Genomic DNA, 12,753 nt, shown 5'->3' on the forward strand with positions numbered 1-12,753 from the left:
GAAGTTGTGGTGGAGACAATAAGGACAGACGTGTACCAGGAAGTTGTACTGAAACATCATCTTGGAAATACATTTTGTATGAAAAATAGAGTGAAAAACAAGATTCTGTGTTTTATTTTTGATTAACTTTATGAAAAGTCGTCCTCCCTTTTCTCTAAAAAGGACACGGAAGGAAGAGACAGGCTAGATATCTGAGCATAGAGAGAACACAATGTTCAGAAAAGATTAACAGAGGCAAACATTTCAGTTGTCACAATGACAACAAAAAAAAGAAGCACAAACTGCATTAAGTACAAAACAGTTGTAGTGGTCAAAAATATTATACATTTCTGTACAATTTAACAATGCTTATAGTGGACCACTGACGGACCAACGGCCACCACCAACTCCTCTCACATTCTCTCCCCTAATGTCAGAAATGTCATGTGATCTTTGATAAAGTGCACCTGTTAGGTTTTGAAATCCAGACGCATTAAAACATACAGGCTGGTTTCCTGGACACAGATTATCAAACCTATTTCTGGACTAAAGGCCTGAACATGTTCATTGAAAGTGCTTTTTTTGTTGTTGTTGTCCTGGACTCATCTGGGTCTGGGAAACTAGCCTGGCAGGTTAAGACAACACTTGAGGCAATACCAATTGGAGCTTGTTACATATAACAACACACCCCCCAACCCCCCCACAACAAGAAGACTTTACTAAAGACCCAGATTACATGGAATTGGAATGTACRCTTTGGTGGTCTGGGAAACAGACACAATTCACAATGATTATAAGATAATACAAAATTATAGGCTACAAATTAAATGACATGCATAAGCATAATATGTATTTTAGAAGTAAAATTTCAAAGCAAGAATTATTTTTGCATTTGCGACTAACAAATCCTCAATGGTAAAGATGTTCTCAGCCTTTCCAGTTCTGATAGAAAATACATTGACCTCACGTGATAGTTGAGTGCCTAGTCCCACTTACTGATGCTCTAAATCTTTACCATGTGGTCTAGAAACACGTATGGAGGTTGTTTTATGCCGTTACATTTCAAATCATGTGAATATAATCTCTCACATAGATTTTTTTTATTTTTAAAGCAGAGATCTCACTTTAAGTATTGCGAGTTAATTAAGCAATATATTCAGCAATATATTTAACCCAATTAGTGTTTCATGAACATTTTAATCATTAAATCCAATAATTCCATCATTAAATCATCAATTCAAATAGATATCTTTTTTTGTATATGAAAAATAGTCTCAACTCCATTCCCTTAAAATCCAACCAACCCGTCTCTAGTTCATATAGAACCAGCCACACAGCCAACAGTAAAGAGAAAATACAGCAAATTAACATTTCTTATAGCAGTCCTTTTCTTTTAAATCCATGAAGGGAAGTGAACAAGTGCACATTTCGAGACAAAGGTCAGCTGATTGTAACGCAGGGCAGGTCTTAGAGGGCAGCCAGTGAGGCTGCTGTTTCCTGTCTCACTGCACAGTGCAGTGACGGATTACTTTGATGAGTAGGCCAGTGAGGCTGCTGCTGCACACATGCTGTTCATCTGTTGGTCTGCTCTCAACCGAGACCAGGGTTAGGGCTCTGACACCATCACATGTTCATCACTGATTCTCATGATTCAATCTGACACCATCACACGTTCATCACTGATTCTCATGATTCAATCTGACACCATCACACGTTCATCCCTGACTCAATATGACCTCGTCACTGATTTCCATGATTCCTTCATACACCTGATGAATGATATCAGGGGTCAAATCATGACAATATGATTAACATCTCCCTCTCCCCAACCAGCCCAGGAGTCATTGAGCCAAGCAAGCTACTTTCATTTTATCCAATTTTCACTACTTGATTCATTTGATTTAAAAAAACATGTATAATRTTTTTATATTCTACTTCTTAAGTCCTGTTGGAACATTAGCTAACATGTTTTGATAGACTGGAATGAATAGTACAGAGGTTGTGGTCTGTCTAACTCTGTCCAATAACAAGCCCTGGCTGCCGTGTCGCCCGATCTCCTGTTGTTGCCCAGCCTATGGTGTCAGGGTGGTGGGAAGATGGAGGGAGAGAAGGATGGAGGAGCAGGCTGTCCACTGCATTAGGACACCCCACCCAGAGTCAGCACGTCGAAGCAGACATCACAGACCCTCACAGGCTTGTTCAGGTCAAACTTAATGATGGGGATCTCCTTTATAGAACACTTATGGCAGAGCAAGCGGCCGCAGTGACGGCTGGGGTGAGACGAGGGAGGAGGACAAGAGGGGGCCAGGGAGGAAGAAGAGGGAGAAGGGCGAGAAAGACGAGCAGAGAGAACGTTTGGTGAGTAAGGTCTGATATAATAACTTGTCAAAGACACCAGGACTTGGAACTAACATTTTCACTTCTCTCGAAGGACTAAAGCAGTCTCAATTAAGAAACTGTTTTTCCCGGTACTTACCAGTGATGTTTCCTTGTGGTGACTCCAAACTTGGCAGCACATTCATAACAGTTTGATCCATCACACCACGGGGGCTCTTTGGACAACATATCTAAAAACACACARAACACATAGTGATGAATGGCCCCACCATCCTCTTAAAAATACCTATTCAAAATGTACTGACCGAGCATCAATAAAATCAGGATTATTCCAAGGATCCAATGTAAACTCTTCTCTATACCTAACTGATATGTCAAAGCAGGTGACCTAATGTGAACTATGTACTGTAGGACCTCTACACTGAACTACTGTACGTAACACCAACAGCAGATCTATTCCAGGTGTGTACACGGACCGAGCGTCTAACCTAGGAGGCGGAAGAGCAGCTGYTTGGTGGCTACTTGGTAGTTGAAGATGTTGATTCCCTGGTTGTTGTTGAGGCCCATACGTGCACCAGACCTCACGATGGCACGACACAGGTTRGCATTGCCCTTCATGTAGGCCAGCAACAGAACTGAGGAACAAAAAATATAATTGATGTTATTCTCGATACCTCTTGGTTCCTTTCATATTTGAGATAAGAGAGATTGTGCTCCCAAATAATTTACCTGGTTAGATAAAGAGAATAAATAAATATCATTATAATGGCTTATACGAGTCAAACATTTGAGACTAACTAAGCAAGTTGTTAGTCAGCACAGAAACATTAAACCCAAAGGGTCCTTAATCCAATCAGTCAGATAGAGATTGAAGCAGAACCCTGCTCTCCTTCCTACCCGTGTTCCCTTCATTGTCCACTTTGTCCAGRGGGTACTCAGGCATACACTCCAAGAAAAGCTCAAAGATGGCCGCCGCATTCTCTTTCCCATATTGCCCCAGGACGTGCATCGGTGACTGGCCCCTAACAAAACAGACAAGTGTTCAGTGAATAAAAACACAATAAACCTTTCGTGTAATGGCCATTAAGAGCAGCACCGTGGCTGGAAGAACCGGTGAGAACAGAAGCGTACCGGAGATTGAAGGCCTCGGCGTCGATGTTGGACTCTGTGAGAAGGGCTCGCACATTATTAAGCCGACCCTGCATTACGGCCAGGTGCAGAGCTGAGGACGGACAGAACAAGAGAAAACAAAACCGTGAGGAAAAACAGGGAAAAGGAGTTTTTTAAAAAGTCAGTAAACCAGAACAGCCCAAAGGGGCAGCAGCCCATCACATCTCCCGTTTCTGTAGCGCGAGACAACTTGATGTACGCTAGAGTTGAAAAGGCTCATATTTGTCAGGCAAGTATCCTAAACAACAGATTAAGGGTGCTGAACTGATAAATCAGGAATGKTTYTTTGTTAACACTATCAACRTTTCCCACTACTGAAAYGGGGAATTATTATTATACTWCTATGGGAATTGTGATTGAATCAACCTTAATATCAGCCCCCTTTCAATGCAAAACAAATCTAACTATGCAAGACTGTCTGTGATTTTAATTTTTTTAGGCAGAGTGCGTCGGAGGAGAAGTCTAGGAGGGGTGCATCACTTGAGTGAGGGTTTTAGGGTGGGTTTCTGTACAGCACTTCGAGATATTAGCTGATGTACGAAGGGCTATATAAAATAAACTTGATTTGATTCTATCGCACTGAAAAGTCAGGTGCGGCAGTGAGTGGATGTGCTTGTTTTGAAATCAAACCATGTAGCCACGTGATATTATATCCTGGTGTTCTGTTTTTTTTCAGCATGGGTAATAGTGCAGCAGAGTTGAGGACAGTTAAGTAGTAAAGTATCATTGTAAGGAGGGTAGTTCTGTGGCTTGAAACAGCCCCTTCTAACATTACGGCCTGGTTTCCCAATAGTGACGGAACTTATTTTAACAAGGCATCTTTCCTACAACGCTCGAAGATTTAACATTTGTTTCCCAAAACGCCACGCAGACAGAACGTTCGCATAGTGCGTCGTTGAGGCATGTGTCGATACTGATAGGATGGAAGGAAGCACTGCTCTCAGATCAGCTTTCTCCCTTTCWAATCTTACCTTAATATTATAATTATTCCACAATACTGACGACGGATCAGCTCYTAGAGAGATATTATCACCTACGGCTGCAAATATTGAAGCGGCTTATTTTAACGCCATTTAATAATGGACGAACTCAAGATTTGACACATCATTGATCACGTTATACATCATTAAATATATTGAGACAAAAATTATAGTAGCGTACAAAGAGCTAAATAAAACTCAATTGAATGAACATGAAATTTCAATATATAGATCTATGTAGCCTACACAGTGTTTATAGATCTATGTAGCCTACACAGTGTTTATAGATCTATGTAGCCTACACAGTGTTTATCTTTTAATAGTCCTCTTGGTTTTCATTTGAAACATCTTCATGTCATTCGCAAAGACCAACTTTTGTATTTGTAGTCATTCGTTCTGAAGTCAGAGGTCACAGAAAGACAGAAACATCTTGACGTTGTGTTTAGCGGAGGTCTTGTGTGTATAAAAGTGACGCTGAAGGGCCCCCCAAAAAAAGAAGCACCTAACGACGCACTTATCTGTTCCACGAGTGGTCTGAGTCAGTCGTTAAATAACAAGCCTTTTCAAGTGCAACGTTAATAACGATGCTTTTGGGAAACAGCTCAGATTTAACGATGCTTCTTCAAAAAGGTTCTAACGATGAACTTAGCCATAAAGAAGATTTTGGGAAACCGGGCCCTGTACCGTTGTTGCCATTCTCGTCCACAGCGGTGAAGTCCACTCCGTTTTCCAGCAGCACAGAGCAGATAGTAGCMAGGTCCTGCTGGGCTGCCAGGTGTAGAGCGGTCTGTCTGTGTTTGGTCAGCTCATTCACTTTGGCCCCGGCCAGCAGCTGCAGTGGACATACTAGAGTCAGACACCAGTCTCACACACACACACACWCACGTTGCGTTCCAGGTTCTCTCTTTTATAGTTGCGTATCTCATAAGAGGATATTAACGTGGTTCCGGGTCATGTTAAACGCTTCACCATCTGACCACCGCTGCTAAGTCCCAGACAGACGTGTGGCTCTAAGACATTGGAGTTAATGGCAATGCAACGACCGTCAAAAACACACAACTTGAGACCACTACACGCCGTATTCATGGAGCACGTTGATTGACCAGCGAGTGGTCAAGCCCTCGTTACACCTACAGCTTATTTAAAAAWATATATATATWTATATTAACAGCCCTTTCRCGCCACCGCCAGCTATTTCACCCATGATTCCCGCTGTGATAATAGCAAAAAATATTTCTGTCACTCACGGAGCTATAGCGCCACGTGAGAGCACCAGAAGTCCACCGTTATGTTTGTTCAAAGAGCCCACAGACAGTCAGCTATCCTGACAGAAGAACAGCTACAGTGGTTCGTCCTTTAAAAGTTGCAGCGTTCTGCGGAAAACAGCTTGCATGGTGCTGCAGAATTATATGCCAACCACTGGTAGCATTAATGCTAGTTAGTGCTAGTTTGACCACCAGAGGGCATCTTTGAGAAGCATTTGATAGCCTTCAATAGTGGTTGTATTAGAGAATTTAAAACCCTTTTTTTGTAAGAACATAGTATATGGGACTGATTTTAAGAAATGTTGCTTAATTAATTTGYTTAATATTAGTGTTTCTATTCCAAGAAAAATGTAAAACCCTCTGAGTTTCCGTTAGGATGGAATGGAAAATATGGCGCTGTACAACGTGACGGTAAGGAGTAGGCTACAGTACTTGGCTATTTAGCTAAAGAATCCACGTGTCATGCGGGCACGTGGGAGACCGGGGTTCAATTCCCCGATGGGGAGGAAGGAGTAGGCTGTCCTTGTAAATAAGAATTTGTTCTTAATTAACTGACTTACCTAGTTAAATAAAAGTTACACTAAAAGCATTCTAGAAGAAAAATAAACGCACACTTATTTAGGCGAGGTGCTGATTAGCGGAGTAGAAAACTTGAAAATAAAGGAGAGCCGCACACTCAGGAGCTCAAGCAAAATTTAATTCCAACATTTCGACAGCCAAGCTGTCTTCATCAGGGTATAATCACACTAAGAGCATAACATTTCTACACCCTAATTGTAGTCTAACCAATACCCAAAAGGAGATTCAGTGAAAATAAAATCTCATTGATTTATCAAGACCAGTCCCCATGCTTGTCTCAGAGCAGCAGGAAACGGTGCTAAAATAGTTGTAGGCTATTGCTTCTAACTTCAATGTGCTCTTTAGATAAATAAGACCTACACCACTTTTAACAGCACATTACTCAACACTAATGAGACTCATGTCGCCTACAGTATATCGAAAAATATGATGCGACTCTCCGCCAATAATTATATATAGAGGATTGGAAGATTCTAAATTAAAACCAAAGCTGCCTCATGGTCTCCCGGTGGCGGCCGGCACGGGTATCAAACCTGCATCTGTAGCAACGCATTTTGCATTGCGTTGACTTAGACAGCTGCGCCACTCGAGAGGCCCATCCACAAAGTATCAAAACACAGAGAGGTGTTGGTAAAGGTATATTGTCCTGCTAATAGCTCACAATGGGCTATTATAATACTGTACGTGGTGTCCAGGTCAGGATAACCAAAACATTTCTTTATTACAGACTATCAGAAAGAATGTTGGTCTTCTTTATTTTGATCCAAAGCCATGAATGAGTGAGTCACTCAGCCTTATGTAGGTGCCGGTCTATATGACTGTGGCATCAACTTAAAATATATAACGATTTTTTGTAACGATATTTTTGATAATATATAGCATATTTTTTTTATATAACGATATTTTGGAGGTAAATTTATTTTCAAAAAATGAAAAGTGAGCGATTGTAATCTGAAAAAGGCCAAACATTTATTTCTGTTTTTAGAGGGAGAGATACGCTGGGCCAATTGTGCACCGCCTATGGGACTCCCAATCACAGTCGGATGTGATACATAATACTTTGTTGTATTATTTGGGTTTTTTTCTTTTCTGGTGGATTTAACTTGAAATAGCAACCAATCACAGCCGGTTGTGATACAGCCAACTTAACTAAAAAATACATTTGACAATAGAATTCTCCCCCTACTCTCCTTCTATTTATTTTTTTATTTTATTTTTATTTCACCTTTATTTAACCAGGTAGGCTAGTTGAGAACAAGTTCTCATTTGCAACTGCGACCTGGCCAAGATAAAGCATAGCAGTGTGAACAGACAACACAGAGTTGTATGCAAGTCTATTGTCCAGCTACCTGCCAATAGCCATAATGGCGCTGTACAACGTGACCGTGTGTGTTTGAAAGAGTATTTTCCATTAAGCAACAATTTGTTACCTTCATTAGACAACTTTGTTCCAATATATCTGTAATTCATTGATATTTATTCCCATAGTAATTCGTTATGGATCCATAACTAAATAAACATTGGCATTTTGAAAGAGTATGTTTATCATTATTTTATTAATGTAAGCATAAAGATGCCATTATTATTTACATTGTTTTAATTTGAATGTCCAGACTGGTACTAAGAAAAGCGGGAAAGTTTCCCTAGTCAGCGCCATTATTAGTGCAATGCCCCTTAAAATGTTGCTCTGTGCTACCCAGTGTGGCGGTCCACTCCCCTCCCCTCCCCTTTCCTCCTCCTCCCTTCCTCATGGGCTAAGTCGGTCTTCTGTGCGTTGCTCTGCGGCCCATCCYGTGCCCCCTGCCCTCGTGCCTTGAACCGCGCGCGCTTTCAGTGGATACAGCTGGAGAACTGCAAGGCAATCCCATTGTTCCCCACTCGGCAGCCATGACCAATATATATTGTCCTGCTAATAACAGGGTTAATAATATATCTGTGAGAATATCCAAGGGGCTTTTATACAATTGTAAATTAATAATAATCGCTTTGTTTAAAAAAAAATAACAATATTTTGGAGATTATTTTGTTTTCAAATAACGTAAAATGAGGGAGAAAAAAGCCATTATTGAACATGGGGTGAGACTGTTACTAATTTGTAAATAAAACCAGTTTGTTATTTAGAATTATTTATTTCCGTTTTTAGAGGGAGAGAAACCAAAAACCTACAGTCATCTCATGGGTCTCCCAGTCAAGGCCGGCACGGGTATTGAACCAGCATCTGTAGCAACACAGCTTCCACTGCTATGCAGTGTCTTAGACTGTTGCCCCACTCAGGCGCTGTACAACGTGAACGGTCGGGAGTGGCCTACAGTACTACAGTAAGAGCAAAATAATCCTAACAAAATAAAATGATAAAACCTTAGTGCAACAACAGTTTTAGTAAGTAATATTGAAGTCGTGCACAATTATCAGTTTCTATTTAGGTTTATGTCGCCCATTCATTGTCAGTTAGAGACACAGTAGGACCCAAAAGCATAATCAGTGCTCTAACTCCCCCTTGTGGTGGTCTGGAGCAATGAAGTGGTGACGCTGGGTACCGTACTAAACCACAAATTACCTGTAAGTCCCGCAGCATAATCACAAAACGTTTAGTGGAGCAACCACTGTACAACTAGAACAGTGTTACTGAGTGATGGGTGAAAAATCGATAGTTACATATTGCAATATTATATCGATACTTTTGAATACAAATATCGTTTTTTTGCTATGTAGCGTTAGCTAGCACTAGTCGGCTGTACCTGCACCAAAACCCCAGTATTTTTCATCCTATAGCTCCTATAGCTTGTGTGAGCCAACATATTTTCACTACTTTTATTTCAATTACCGATCAAAACTACATTTTCTCAAAGCTCTCTCTTCTCTCTGCAGCAAATATATAGTGAGCAATATGTTTGAAACATCAGATCGCAATACATATAGAATGGTGAGAATCACAATACATATCGTATCGGCCCCTACGTATCGTGAAACGCAGGGGCCGATACAATAGTATCGCGATACGTAGGGGCCGATACGATGGTATCGTGATACTATCGTATCGTGAGGTCCCTAGCAACTCCCAGCCCTAGTGTTACCCAGTCACTGGTGAGAAACCCTTTCAGCTCCAGATGAGGAAGCAGGGTGTCATTACCAGGTTACGGACGATCATTTCGGAGCCAGCATGAACAGCTAGATGTAGAGGGGTCTGCTTGGCGGCGTCCTGCACCCGGGAGTTCACGTTGGCCTGGACACTGATCAGGAACAGAACACTCTCGATGTCAGAGTTCTGCACYGCCACGTGCAGGAAGTTACGCCCTTTGTTGTCCACCTGAGTGGAGAAAAAGAGAGTGATGGATTTGGGAGAAGTTTTGGTTCATATAAACGGTGTCAGATGGAGAACACTGTAGTAAATGGGCCAAGAGAGGAAGCAGTGTCTGTCTGTCTGTGTGTGTGTGTGTGTGTGTGTGTGTGTGTGTGTGTGTGTGTGTGTCGCTCTCACCTGTTCGGCAGCCCCAGGCTCTCTCTTGAGGATGGCCTCTGCAGCCTTGTTGTTCTTGTGGGTCATGGCGCAGGCGAAGGGGGTCATGCCCTGGCGGTCACGTACGTTCAGACGGATGTCCGGGTGGGAGATGAGCAGCTGAATGATGACGCTGTGCTGGTTGCTAATGGCAACGTGGATTGAAGCTCGGCCCTCTGCGTCCTGGGTTACACAGCTCATATTAGCATCCAAGGAACGGGCTCGGACASGAGATGCTCCTCACTCAACAGTTAATCATGCTTTTAAATCACAACTCTGAGTGGAGGAMTCGATCACAGGGATGACCGTGTGAGATGACTGTGCTTAGAGGAAGTGACTGCCTGGTGAAACTGGTGAAACTGACCCGTGGAGTGACAAGTCAGTGAGACTGGATATGTTGAAAAGCTGTTGGCCCAGGAGGAGYAAAAGTCCTAAGTAAGCGAGCGAGACGTACCTGTGTGTTGACGTTGGCTCCAAACTCCAGAAGGCACTGTACCACCTCATCTAGCCCCCAGCTGCCTGCCAGGTGGAGGGGTGACTGTCCGTCCCTGGCCTCCTCACCCCCCTCCCCGTTAGGGCCTGGACGCCGCGGGCTGTTCACATCACAACCACTACAGACACACACAGGGTTAGACTAGACCCACATATCAGCACTATGCCAAGAGGTTACAGCAGAGGAACTATGATATAGCATATTACTTGACTAGAATCTAAATCATTACTGAAAACACTATAGATCACTATTTTATATAGATTTGACAATAAAACACCATTTCAAAGCGCTAAGCGTCGTTAGCCTTTCATTCCTCTGTTAGAAAGACCCAGTCACCCCTGACCTAGTTGAATGATACAGTGGCTCTGTTGACAACACTGGGATCACCTAAAGCCTCGACTCAGCTCGTCAGGAGTCCAGGTCGGGTTTGACTGGGATCTGTTCATACAGATGTTGAATATGTTGTCTGCTTGTCCTGCCTCTGTAGGTCCGACACGGATGTGACGCCACCAGTTGGAGCTCTGGTCCCTCAGGCTTGTCAGCAGACCCTCCTCCACAGGGCTGTGGATGAGAACAACGAGGTCACCCCTGCTTTCCTCATCCGCAGGTCCGTCTGATCACACTCACCCTCCTTTATCAAATTAATCATCTTTTTTTTATTATGGACAGTGTCGCCGATGTGCCTCACTTTCTAACGCACTCATCCCTTACCATGGACTCACTGCAAATTCTTGTTTGGCTGTTTAGCAGAGCTTGGGTCTGGTTGATAATCCGCTCAGACGTTGTTTCTCTAATTCAAACAGTTTCTTTACTTTCACTGTCATCTATAGAGTTTGGCCACTTTTCCACTAGCCGCTCCCATGTTAGCACCTTTTTAACGTTCCATTTATCCATCTTTTATTTATTTATGGTAAGAGTGATAATTCTCCAGATTAAGTTTAATCTAGTTTAGGAATCCATCTTGGTTTAATCTAGTTCAGGATTCCATTTTGGTTTAATCTAGTTCAGGAATCGATCTTGTTTCGGAAAGAGTCTGCAAGAGGAAGGTGGTCCCTTGTGGCTCAGTTAGTAAAGCATGGCTCTTGCAACGCCAGGTTGTGGTTCGATTCCCACTGTACAAAGCTGTCCCAGCCCACACAAAGCTGATCGCCCAGCCCACACAAAGCTGTCCCAGCCCACACAAAGCTGTCCCAGCCCCACAAAGCTGTCCCCAGCCATGTCACACAAGCCTGTCCCAGCCCACACAAAGCCGTCCCAGCCCACACAAAGCTGTCCAGCCCACACAAAGCTGTCCCAGCCCCACACAAAAGCTGTCCCAGCCCACACAAAGCTGTCCAGCCACACAACAGAAAAGCTGTCGCCCCACACAAAGCTGTCCCAGCCCACACAAAGCTGTCCCAGCCCCACACAAGCTGTCCCAGCCCAACACAACAAGCTGTCCCAGCCCACACAAAGCTGTCCCAACCCACACAAAGCTGTCCCAGCCCACACAAAGCTGTCCCAGCCCACACAGAAGCTGTCCCAGCCCACACCCAACAAGCTTCCCAGCCCCCACACACAAGCCTGTCCCGCCGTTGTGTAATAGTCTCGTGTCCGTCGATAATAGTTCTTGAGAGAAAGGGTCATGGGCAGCGAGAGAGGACGGTGAGGTAGCGTGGTTGATGGTGCTGATATCTGATGGGAGTTCTGGGATGCTGCAGGGGAGCAGCTAGGTCACGTACAGACACGCGAGCTACTCTGCTGATAGTGAGTGACTCGAGTGCTTCTGCGGTATCAAAAACAGGATGACGATGCAAGGATGTTGAATCGATCAGTGCGAGGCGATCGGGGCTCCGCGAGCAGCGCAGGACGCCGAGCGTCGCGTTGGGGCTTCTGGGGCACTGCCTCTTTTCACTCGATCACATTGGGTGGGGGCGGGAAGGGGGGGCAGAGGGAGGCAAGCGTTCTCATGATAGTGACCAATTTGTCCAGACACAGGAGAATCGCGACTTGTATACGAGCTTTTATAATGGCTCCAAGAACATCGAAACGCCAAAATATACAAATTTACAGATGGTACAAACTGCCGCACAGGAGCATTGGGACTCATGTTGGATGGTGGGTGTTCGAAAACATGCAGCGGGCCAAGGGGTACATTATTCATAGCCAGAATATAGCTGTGATCATACGGATTCACAGAAAACAACGAGTAATCGGGACATTTCTGACTTATTTGCAAATAAGCATGGAACTTTCTCTAAGTGATGTAATGAATGCAGCTGAATTCACTGAGGGCTAATTCATACTACCATCAAACTCTCATAACAACCTGATACAACCACATTTTTAACTATATCAATTTTGGATAGTTAACTGGTAAAAGTTAGATCAACAACACGTATTTGCACCCACTTACACAAATACAGATAACACCCACACACCGATCCATTTGCTCACTAACATCAAAGGTACAGT

General features: G+C 43.3%; 1 protein-coding gene across 1 annotated transcript in view; it reads right to left on the bottom strand.

The window, feature by feature from the left end:
- Positions 1-98: 98 nt before the first annotated feature.
- LOC111950208 (rabankyrin-5) overlaps positions 99-12,753 on the bottom strand; it is a 46,949-nt gene continuing 34,294 nt past the window's right edge. Inside the window, 10 exon segments of the mRNA XM_070434300.1 lie at positions 99-2,249; positions 2,456-2,546; positions 2,805-2,951; positions 3,214-3,338; positions 3,448-3,538; positions 5,151-5,298; positions 9,441-9,617; positions 9,789-9,989; positions 10,261-10,417; positions 12,476-12,502. Coding sequence (XP_070290401.1) covers positions 2,117-2,249; positions 2,456-2,546; positions 2,805-2,951; positions 3,214-3,338; positions 3,448-3,538; positions 5,151-5,298; positions 9,441-9,617; positions 9,789-9,989; positions 10,261-10,417; positions 12,476-12,502 — 1,297 coding nt within the window. The 3' untranslated portion in view covers positions 99-2,116.

The sequence above is a fragment of the Salvelinus sp. IW2-2015 genome, linkage group LG23 (assembly GCF_002910315.2).
Source record: "Salvelinus sp. IW2-2015 linkage group LG23, ASM291031v2, whole genome shotgun sequence".
NCBI lineage: Eukaryota > Metazoa > Chordata > Actinopteri > Salmoniformes > Salmonidae > Salvelinus > Salvelinus sp. IW2-2015.